A 12,587-nucleotide genomic window follows, 5' to 3' on the forward strand; every position below is an offset into this window, starting at 1 on the left:
ACCATGTTGTTGGTACTGTATGACATACATGTATCCACACTTAATTTGGGTGTGATCATTTTGACCATGTTGTTGGTACTGTATGACATACATGTATCCACACTTAATTTGGGTGTGATCATTTTGACCATGTTGTTGGTACTGTATGACATACATGTATCCACACTTAATTTGGGTGTGATTATTTTGAAAGAGCATGTTGTTGGTACTGTATGACATACATGTATCCGCACTTAATTTGGGGGTGATCATTTTGACCATGTTGTTGGTACTGTATGACATACATGTATCCGCACTTAATTTGGGTGTGATCATTTTGACCATGTTGTTGGTACTGTATGACATACATGTATCCGGACTTAATTTGGGGGTGATCATTTTGACCATGTTGTTGGTACTGTATGACATACATGTATCCGCACTTAATTTGGGTGTGATCATTTTGACCATGTTGTTGGTACTGTATGACATACATGTATCCGCACTTAATTTGGGTGCGATCATTTTGACCATGTTGTTGGTACTGTATGACATACATGTATCCGCACTTAATTTGGGGGTGATCATTTTGACCATGTTGTTGGTACTGTATGACCATGTTTTTGGTACTGTATGACATACATGTATCCGCACTTAATTTGGGTGCGATCATTTTGACCATGTTGTTGGTACTGTATGACCATGTTGTTGGTACTGTATGACATTCATGTATCCGCACTTAATTTGGGGGTGATCATTTTGACCATGTTGTTGGTACTGTATGACCATGTTGTTGGTACTGTATGACATTCATGTATCCGCACTTAATTTGGGGGTGATCATTTTGACCATGTTGTTGGTACTGTATGACCATGTTGTTGGTACTGTATGACATTCATGTATCCGCACTTAATTTGGGGGTGATCATTTTGACCATGTTGTTGGTACTGTATGACATACATGTATCCGCACTTAATTTGGGTGCGATCATTTTGACCATGTTGTTGGTACTGTATGACATACATGTATCCACACTTAATTTGGGTGTGATTATTTTGAAAGAGCATGTTGTTGGTACTGTATGACATACATGTATCCGGACTTAATTTGGGTGTGATCATTTTGACCATGTTGTTGGTACTGTATGACATACATGTATCCGCACTTAATTTGGGTGCGATCATTTTGACCATGTTGTTGGTACTGTATGACATTCATGTATCCGCACTTAATTTGGGGGTGATCATTTTGACCATGTTGTTGGTACTGTATGACATACATGTATCCGCACTTAATTTGGGTGCGATCATTTTGACCATGTTGTTGGTACTGTATGACATACATGTATCCACACTTAATTTGGGTGTGATTATTTTGAAAGAGCATGTTGTTGGTACTGTATGACATACATGTATCCGCACTTAATTTGGGTGTGATCATTGTGACCATGTTGTTGGTACTGTATGACATACATGTATCCGCACTTAATTTGGGGGTGATTATTTTGACCATGTTGTTGGTACTGTATGACATACATGTATCCGCACTTAATTTGGGGGTGATCATTTTGACCATGTTGTTGGTACTGTATGACATACATGTATCCGCACTTAATTTGGGTGTGATCATTTTGACCATGTTGTTGGTACTGTATGACATACATGTATCCGCACTTAATTTGGGTCTGATCATTTTGACCATGTTGTTGGTACTGTATGACCATGTTGTTGGTACTGTATGACATACATGTATCCGCACTTAATTTGGGGGTGATCATTTTGACCATGTTGTTGGTACTGTATGACCATGTTGTTGGTACTGTATGACATACATGTATCCGCACTTAATTTGGGTGCGATCATTTTGACCATGTTGTTGGTACTGTATGACCATGTTGTTGGTACTGTATGACATTCATGTATCCGCACTTAATTTGGGGGTGATCATTTTGACCATGTTGTTGGTACTGTATGACCATGTTGTTGGTACTGTATGACATTCATGTATCCGCACTTAATTTGGGGGTGATCATTTTGACCATGTTGTTGGTACTGTATGACATACATGTATCCGCACTTAATTTGGGTGCGATCATTTTGACCATGTTGTTGGTACTGTATGACATACATGTATCCACACTTAATTTGGGTGTGATTATTTTGAAAGAGCATGTTGTTGGTACTGTATGACATACATGTATCCGGACTTAATTTGGGTGTGATCATTTTGACCATGTTGTTGGTACTGTATGACATACATGTATCCACACTTAATTTGGGTGTGATTATTTTGAAAGAGCATGTTGTTGGTACTGTATGACATACATGTATCCGGACTTAATTTGGGTGTGATCATTTTGACCATGTTGTTGGTACTGTATGACATACATGTATCCGGACTTAATTTGGGTGCGATCATTTTGACCATGTTGTTGGTACTGTATGACATACATGTATCCACACTTAATTTGGGTGTGATTATTTTGAAAGAGCATGTTGTTGGTACTGTATGACATACATGTATCCGGACTTAATTTGGGTGTGATCATTTTGACCATGTTGTTGGTACTGTATGACATACATGTATCCGCACTTAATTTGGGGGTGATTATTTTGACCATGTTGTTGGTACTGTATGACATACATGTATCCGCACTTAATTTGGGTGTGATCATTTTGACCATGTTGTTGGTACTGTATGACATACATGTATCCGCACTTAATTTGGGGGTGATCATTTTGAAAGAGCATGTTGTTGGTACTGTATGACATACATGTATCCGCACTTAATTTGGGTGTGATTATTTTGAAAGAGCATGTTGTTGGTACTGTATGACATACATGTATCCGGACTTAATTTGGGTGTGATCATTTTGACCATGTTGTTGGTACTGTATGACATACATGTATCCGCACTTAATTTGGGGGTGATCATTTTGACCATGTTGTTGGTACTGTATGACCATGTTGTTGGTACTGTATGACATACATGTATCCGCACTTAATTTGGGTGCGATCATTTTGACCATGTTGTTGGTACTGTATGACATACATGTATCCGCACTTAATTTGGGGGTGATTATTTTGACCATGTTGTTGGTACTGTATGACATACATGTATCCGCACTTAATTTGGGTGTGATCATTTTGACCATGTTGTTGGTACTGTATGACATACATGTATCCGCACTTAATTTGGGTGTGATCATTTTGAAAGAGCATGTTGTTGGTACTGTATGACATACATGTATCCGCACTTAATTTGGGTGTGATTATTTTGAAAGAGCATGTTGTTGGTACTGTATGACATACATGTATCCGGACTTAATTTGGGTGTGATCATTTTGACCATGTTGTTGGTACTGTATGACATACATGTATCCGCACTTAATTTGGGGGTGATCATTTTGACCATGTTGTTGGTACTGTATGACCATGTTGTTGGTACTGTATGACATACATGTATCCGCACTTAATTTGGGTGCGATCATTTTGACCATGTTGTTGGTACTGTATGACATACATGTATCCGCACTTAATTTGGGTGCGATCATTTTGACCATGTTGTTGGTACTGTATGACATACATGTATCCGCACTTAATTTGGGTGCGATCATTTTGACCATGTTGTTGGTACTGTATGACATTCATGTATCCGCACTTAATTTGGGGGTGATCATTTTGACCATGTTGTTGGTACTGTATGACATACATGTATCCGCACTTAATTTGGGTGCGATCATTTTGACCATGTTGTTGGTACTGTATGACATACATGTATCCACACTTAATTTGGGTGTGATTATTTTGAAAGAGCATGTTGTTGGTACTGTATGACATACATGTATCCGCACTTAATTTGGGTGCGATCATTTTGACCATGTTGTTGGTACTGTATGACATACATGTATCCGCACTTAATTTGGGTGCGATCATTTTGACCATGTTGTTGGTACTGTATGACATACATGTATCCACACTTAATTTGGGTGTGATTATTTTGAAAGAGCATGTTGTTGGTACTGTATGACATACATGTATCCGGACTTAATTTGGGTGTGATCATTTTGACCATGTTGTTGGTACTGTATGACATACATGTATCCACACTTAATTTGGGTGTGATTATTTTGAAAGAGCATGTTGTTGGTACTGTATGACATACATGTATCCGGACTTAATTTGGGTGTGATCATTTTGACCATGTTGTTGGTACTGTATGACATACATGTATCCGCACTTAATTTGGGGGTGATCATTTTGACCATGTTGTTGGTACTGTATGACATACATGTATCCACACTTAATTTGGGTGTGATCATTTTGACCATGTTGTTGGTACTGTATGACCATGTTGTTGGTACTGTATGACATACATGTATCCGCACTTAATTTGGGTGTGATTATTTTGACCATGTTGTTGGTACTGTATGACATACATGTATCCACACTTAATTTGGGTGTGATCATTTTGACCATGTTGTTGGTACTGTATGACCATGTTGTTGGTACTGTATGACATTCATGTATCCGCACTTAATTTGGGTGCGATCATTTTGACCATGTTGTTGGTACTGTATGACATTCATGTATCCGGACTTAATTTGGGTGTGATCATTTTGACCATGTTGTTGGTACTGTATGACATACATGTATCCACACTTAATTTGGGTGTGATTATTTTGAAAGAGCATGTTGTTGGTACTGTATGACATACATGTATCCGCACTTAATTTGGGTGCGATCATTTTGACCATGTTGTTGGTACTGTATGACATACATGTATCCGCACTTAATTTGGGTGCGATCATTTTGACCATGTTGTTGGTACTGTATGACATACATGTATCCGGACTTAATTTGGGTGTGATCATTTTGACCATGTTGTTGGTACTGTATGACCATGTTGTTGGTACTGTATGACATACATGTATCCGGACTTAATTTGGGTGTGATCATTTTGACCATGTTGTTGGTACTGTATGACATACATGTATCCGGACTTAATTTGGGTGTGATCATTTTGACCATGTTGTTGGTACTGTATGACATACATGTATCCACACTTAATTTGGGTGTGATTATTTTGAAAGAGCATGTTGTTGGTACTGTATGACATACATGTATCCGGACTTAATTTGGGTGTGATCATTTTGACCATGTTGTTGGTACTGTATGACATACATGTATCCGGACTTAATTTGGGTGTGATCATTTTGACCATGTTGTTGGTACTGTATGACATACATGTATCCGCACTTAATTTGGGGGTGATCATTTTGACCATGTTGTTGGTACTGTATGACATACATGTATCCACACTTAATTTGGGGGTGATCATTTTGACCATGTTGTTGGTACTGTATGACCATGTTGTTGGTACTGTATGACATACATGTATCCGCACTTAATTTGGGTGTGATCATTTTGACCATGTTGTTGGTACTGTATGACATACATGTATCCGGACTTAATTTGGGTGCGATCATTTTGACCATGTTGTTGGTACTGTATGACATTCATGTATCCGCACTTAATTTGGGTGCGATCATTTTGACCATGTTGTTGGTACTGTATGACATACATGTATCCGGACTTAATTTGGGTGTGATTATTTTGAACATACATATTTTGGGCACAATGTTTATCGCCATGACTTTGGTGCAATCTACTAATACTCTGTAAACCTAGAAAACTAGGGTCGACAGCTTTATGACAGTGTTATGACAAACAGCTGCATACAATATGTTCCCCTCAATCAGAATGAGACACCTAGACTGTCATGTAACATACTGCACAACTGGTTGATGTACATGTACTTCACACATCAGTGTAACCTATTATATTAAAAATTCTGCATTGTAATGTAATCTATAATAGGATTGGTTAAACATTCTGCTTTGTAGTGTAACCCGTGACTGGACTGGTTCATGAACTATGCACTAGGTGTCGTGGTTAAACCATCCGACATAAGGCTGGGAGGTACAGGGTTCGCAGCCCGGTACCGGCTCCCACCCAGAGCAAGTTTTAACGACTCTGTGGGTAGGTGTAAGACCACTACACCCTCTTCTCTCTCATTAACGACTAACAACTAACCCACTGTCCTGGACAGATATCCCAGATAGCTGAGCTGTGTGTCCAAGACAATGTGCTTGAACCTTAATTGGATATAAGCATGGAAATAAGTTGAAAGCAAAGCAAACTTGTTCGAAAATAAAAAATACTAGGTACCAGAAGTGTTCACAGGAGTTGTTGGTGACGAGGTTTCCAGTCCAACTGTGTGAAATCTCGTGAGCTACAACGTTAGCCAGGGATCGATCTTTAGCCTGATATTTAAACAAGAATAAATTAGCTACAAGTAACCACACTAAATATGTACATATATCAGATCTTTTGCCTGACAATTAAACAAGAATAAATTAGCTACAAGTAACCACTCTAAATATGTATATATATATATATATATCAGTCCTTATGTCTGACAATTAAACAACAATAAATTATCTACAAGTAACCACACTAAATATGTACATATATCAGTCCTTTTGTCTGACAATTAGACAACAATAAATTATCTACAAGTAACCACACTAAATATGTACATATATCAGTCATTTTGTCTGACAATTAGACAAGAATAAATTAGCTACAAGTAACCACACTAAATATGTACATATATCAGTCCTTTTGCCTGACAATTAAACAAGAATAAGTTAGCTACAAGTAACCACACTAAATATGTACATATATCAGTCCTTTATTGCAAAATGATTTCAGCGTGGGTGAAAAACTGTTCACCTCGCCATATGCCAATACTGCTAATTTACTTACTCAAAATTTCTGTTAATTTATACACCAAGAGCAATGGCTATCCAGGATAATTTCAAGAGGCCAGTTTATTACAAAGCCATTCTTTAAAAAAGATATATATATATATTATTTGCTTTAACAATATCCACGGATTTTAGTAGAGGATAAACCAGTACTGTGTTTTATTTTTTCAATATTATATTGTATAAAGCACTAAAAGGGATTTTTTTTTTTTTTTTTAATCAATAATAAAAAATGAATGACATTTTACTCTTGCTTTTTTCCAAATTAAGATACTGTAAGCAAAATGTGCTTCAGTTACTAATAAGGAAGAAGGAAGGAAGGAAGGAAGGAAGGAAATGTTTTATTTAATGACGCACTCAACACATTTTATTGATGGTTATATGGCGTCAGACATATGGTTAAGGACCACACAGATATTGAGAGGTAACCTGCTGTCACCACTTCATGGTCTACTCTTATCGATTAGCAGCAACGGATCTTTTATATGCACTATCCCACAGACAGGATAGTACATACCACGGCCTTTGTTACACCAGTCGTGGAGCACTGGCTGGAACAAGAAATAGCCCAATAGGTCCACCGACAGGGATCGATCCTAGACCGAACGCGCATCAGGCGTGCGTTTTACCACTGGGCTACATCCTTCTCCACTTACTAATAAGGTACATACCAATAAAGTTGGTGTGACAAATGTCAAGCATGGGTTTTCCATTCCACCGTATGGGAAAGATGGCGGCAGTACCAGCAGGTCATAGTGACCCCAGACATACGGCCCCAGCATCGCCTCAGCAGTCTGCAGCATCTGTTCTGTCTGAAACACATTAGAGAGAGAAATGTTTTTACAACACACTAGTAAATTGATTTATTATCGATATGGTTCAACATAACCAAGTTAATAATAATCATACGAAGCATACGTGTAATAACAAGTGTGATGACGTAATTTTTGGAAGGTGATGTCATAACATGACGTTGCTTCTCCAGTCCTAGCTCAGACTGTACATTTGAAATATGACGTCATTTTGTAGTCTCCTTCTAGTTGTGGCTGAAACATTTTGAGTTGGATCTTGTTATTCAAAAAGAAAAAAACAACAATAATAATATGAATAACAAAGATCGTATAACAATCTCTATTAATCAGCTACTACTAAAGTTAAAGTTTGTTTTGTCTAACACCACTAGAGAACACTGATGTACATTTGATACTAACATATAGTGTTAGAGCAAACCTATTACATTTTTCTATCAGATAGGATCTAATGTTTTAAATGCACTATCCCACAAACAGGGCATCAAATACCAGTTTTTCATATACAGCAGAACATTAGTTGGGACGGGAAAACCCCAATCAAAGAAAGGGCCTACCGAGGGATTCCATCCCACCACCCAAGCTACTATTAAATGCTGAACTAAGATATTTCATTTCATTTCAACTTACTTTCGTGCTTATATCCAATTAAGGGTCAAGCACGCTGTCCTGGCCACATACTTCAGCTATTTGGGCTGTCTGTCCAGGACAGTGGGTTACTTGTTTGTTGGTTAGTGGTTAGTGAGAGAGAAGAGGGTGTAGTGGCCTTACACCTACCCACTGAGCCCTTAAGAACTCGCTCTGGGTTGGAGCCGGTACCAGGCTGTGAACCCTGTACCTACCAGCCTGTAGTCCGATGGCTTAGCCGCAATGCCACCAAGGCCGGTGTGTGTAGATATTAAGGGAAGAAACAGGATTTAGCTCAGTTGGTAGAGTACTGATCTATGGTGCTTGGATCATAGGATCAAACCTCCTTAGTGGACCCACTGGGTTTTTTACCAGCCCAACCAGTACCCCATGGTATGTGCTGTCCTTTCTATTGGAAAGTGTATACAAACGATTCCTTGCGATTAATGGATACATGTAACAAGCTTCCTCCGAAGAATATGTGCACAGCAGATACCACAGCCTTTGATTTATCAGTCTTGGGGTACAAATTATAGTCAATAATGCTAATGCAGTTTTCAAGTTTTAATTTTAGGATTTTCATAAATGATATGTCATAAGCAAAACCATGGTGAGGTATAATTTTTATTAGGAGTAACATGTAATACTACTTACCTCAGCAAATTCATAAGCAGCCATATCCACTAATTCCTTTTCAGACCAAACCTTGGACCGTGGACCAATATCTCTGAAGAATTGAACAAAAAGAATGAAGGAAGGAAGGAAGGAAATGTTTTAATTAAAGACGCACTCAACAAATTTTTATATTTTTACAGTTATATGGCATCAGACACATTAAGGACAACACAGATATTGCATAAAGAATTGCACAAAACTTTGGAATTGAATTTTTGGCTTTAGGGATGTTCAGAAAGGAGAAAGGGTAAATTAATGAGTGTCAGATAATGTCACAGTACAAAAATAAACAAATGTTTAGCATATTCTCAGTATGTTGTAAAAAAATATTACAAACAGGTCTTTGAAAAACAGTGTTTCTGCTAGAAAGAAATTTTTGAGTATGGCACTATGGAATTGAATTCAACCACAGTCAACAGTGGATATGGGGGAGCCTCCCCTAGAAAGAAAATGGGTCAAGTTTAGGGTTAGGGTTAAGAATATCATACAGTAATGATAAGTGTAATTAATTTTGTCAAAGGTTAACTTAAAAAAAAAATATCTCCAAAAATATTTGGGTATGGTGCCATACCCGTTTTACCCTCTGGCAGAAACGCTGCTGAAAGAACAATGGATTTGTTTGTGCATCACTAACACAAGCCTAGTTTTGTGTAACCCAATTTTCATTTGTGCATTACATTTAGACTATAATTTACATGTACACAGTCATAATGGGTTAAGTAAAAACAAAATGGGTTACCTCAATGTATTTTAAGTATTTCAGATTAAATCCAGTCTACTTTGTAAAAATTATCTTAAACATTTATGAAAAAACAAGAGCTACAAAACTGATATGTGGCTAACAAACTAAGGCTAAAACATTAAAAGCGCATTAAGTTAATATTAAAATCTGCTCTCGGTATCACCAGCCACCTGGACCCATATTCACAAAACATCGTACGTCTAGTTTTTACACGTAAACCTACGACTGAAGAGCGATTTACAAAACAACGTAAATGTAAGTTATGTGTAAAGTTGAACGTAAATATAATTATTACCCATATGGTTAAAAATGTCTTGGTACACATCAAAGTGATACGTCCCACTAGAATGCCATGTGGGACATAACACTTTTGATGTCACACAATGACGTCATCAATTGGCGCACAACCTTACAGGAATGTCAATGAAACGAGATGAGTGGTATAAATTAAGATCGATTATGGGTAATAAATAGGAAATTATTTAACTCAGGACATTTTTTAAGAATGTTCTAAATTTCGTACCAAAATGCGGATCCTCACCAATACCAACATGCCATGGTTCGCCCTTCACAATGTTGTTGTTAGCAGACAACAAACGAAATTGCGTTTTGCGCATTTGTTATTTACCCGGTAGCCATCATTTCTAATGGGTTTTTTTTTATTTGTCGGGTGAGAGAGTTAAATCGTAGATTTACGTCCAACTAAGTTACTTTTATGACCATCTTTGAGAATAAGGTGCTTCTTGCATGTAAACGTAAATCTACAGCAGACGTACATGTAAGTGCTAGTTGTAGACGTAACTTTACACCTTTTCGTGAATATGGGTCCAGTTCTCTATGTCACCAGCCACTATAGCTATCAGATAGCTGGATATGGGAACCTGTGGTCTACTCACCTGCTCTCTATGTCACCAGCCACTATAGCTATCAGATAGCTGGGTATGGGAACCTGTGGACTACCCACCTGCTCTCTATGTCACCAGCCACTATAGCTATCAGATAGCTGGGTATGGGAATCTGTGGCCTACCCACCTGCTCTCTATGTCACCAGCCACTATAGCTATCAGATAGCTGGGTATGGGAATCTGTGGCCTACCCACCTGCTCTCTATGTCACCAGCCACTATAGCTATCAGATAGCTGGGTATGGGAATCTGTGGTCTACCCACCTGCTCTCTATGTCACCAGCCACTATAGCTATCAGATAGCTGGATATGGGAATCTGTGGCCTACCCACCTGCTCTCTATGTCACCAGCCACTATAGCTATCAGATAGCTGGGTATGGGAACCTGTGGACTACCCACCTGCTCTCTATGTCACCAGCCACTATAGCTATCAGATAGCTGGATATGGGAATCTGTGGTCTACCCACCTGCTCTCTATGTCACCAGCCACTATAGCTATCAGATAGCTGGATATGGGAATCTGTGGCCTACCCACCTGCTCTCTATGTCACCAGCCACTATAGCTATCAGATAGCTGGGTGTGTGGTCTACCCACCTGCTCTCTATGTCACCAGCCACTATAGCTATCAGATAGCTGGATATGGGAATCTGTGGTCTACCCACATGCTCTCTATGTCACCAGACACTATAGCTATCAGATAGCTGGGTGTGTGGCCTACCCACCTGCTCTCTATGTCACCAGCCACTATAGCTATCAGATAGCTGGATATGGGAATCTGTGGTTGGGAATCTGTGGTCTACCCACCTGCTCTCTATGTCACCAGCCACTATAGCTATCAGATAGCTGGATATGAGAATCTGTGGTCTACCCACCTGCTCTCCATGTCACCAGCCACTATAGCTATCAGATAGCTGGATATGGGAATCTGTGGTCTACCCACCTGCTCTCTATGTCACCAGCCACTATAGCTATCAGATAGCTGGATATGAGAATCTGTGGTCTACCCACCTGCTCTCCATGTCACCAGCCACTATAGCTATCAGATAGCTGGATATGGGAATCTGTGGTCTACCCACCTGCTCTCTATGTCACCAGCCACTATAGCTATCAGATAGCTGGATATGGGAATCTGTGGTCTACCCACATGTTCCCTATGTCACCAGCCACTATAGCTATCAGATAGCTGGGTATGGGAATCTGTGGTCTACCCACCTGCTCTCTATGTCACCAGCCACTATAGCTATCAGATAGCTGGGTATGGGAATCTGTGGTCTACCCACCTGCTCTCTATGTCACCAGCCACTATAGCTATCAGATAGCTGGGTATGGGAATCTGTGGTCTACCCACATGTTCCCTATGTCACCAGCCACTATAGCTATCAGATAGCTGGGTATGGGAATCTGTGGTCTACCCACCTGCTCTCTATGTCACCAGCCACTATAGCTATCAGATAGCTGGATATGGGAATCTGTGGCCTACCCACCTGCTCTCTATGTCACCAGCCACTATAGCTATCAGATAGCTGGGTGTGTGGTCTACCCACCTGCTCTCTATGTCACCAGCCACTATAGCTATCAGATAGCTGGATATGGGAATCTGTGGTCTACCCACATGCTCTCTATGTCACCAGACACTATAGCTATCAGATAGCTGGGTATGGGAATCTGTGGTCTACCCACCTGCTCTCTATGTCACCAGCCACTATGCTATCAGATAGCTGGGTATGGGAATCTGTGGTCTACCCACCTGCTCTCTATGTCACCAGCCACTATAGCTATCAGATAGCTGGGTATGGGAATCTGTGGTCTACCCACATGTTCCCTATGTCACCAGCCACTATGCTATCAGATAGCTGGGTATGGGAATCTGTGGTCTACCCACCTGCTCTCTATGTCACCAGCCACTATAGCTATCAGATAGCTGGGTATGGGAATCTGTGGTCTACCCACATGTTCCCTATGTCACCAGCCACTATGCTATCAGATAGCTGGGTATGGGAATCTGTGGTCTACCCAC

At 39.5% G+C, this 12,587-nt stretch overlaps 1 protein-coding gene across 1 annotated transcript in view; it reads right to left on the reverse strand.

The window, feature by feature from the left end:
- The window catches only part of LOC121369123 (leukotriene A-4 hydrolase-like), a 45,919-nt gene that overhangs the window by 18,501 nt on the left and 14,831 nt on the right, over positions 1-12,587 (reverse strand). Inside the window, exons 6-8 of the mRNA XM_041493986.1 lie at positions 8,902-8,974; positions 7,483-7,623; positions 6,210-6,304 (exon numbers count right to left, since the gene is read on the reverse strand). Of these exons, the coding sequence (XP_041349920.1) occupies positions 6,210-6,304; positions 7,483-7,623; positions 8,902-8,974 (309 nt within the window). The remainder of the gene's footprint in view (positions 1-6,209; positions 6,305-7,482; positions 7,624-8,901; positions 8,975-12,587) is intronic.

The sequence above is a fragment of the Gigantopelta aegis genome, chromosome 3, assembly GCF_016097555.1.
Source record: "Gigantopelta aegis isolate Gae_Host chromosome 3, Gae_host_genome, whole genome shotgun sequence".
Taxonomy (NCBI): domain Eukaryota; kingdom Metazoa; phylum Mollusca; class Gastropoda; order Neomphalida; family Peltospiridae; genus Gigantopelta; species Gigantopelta aegis.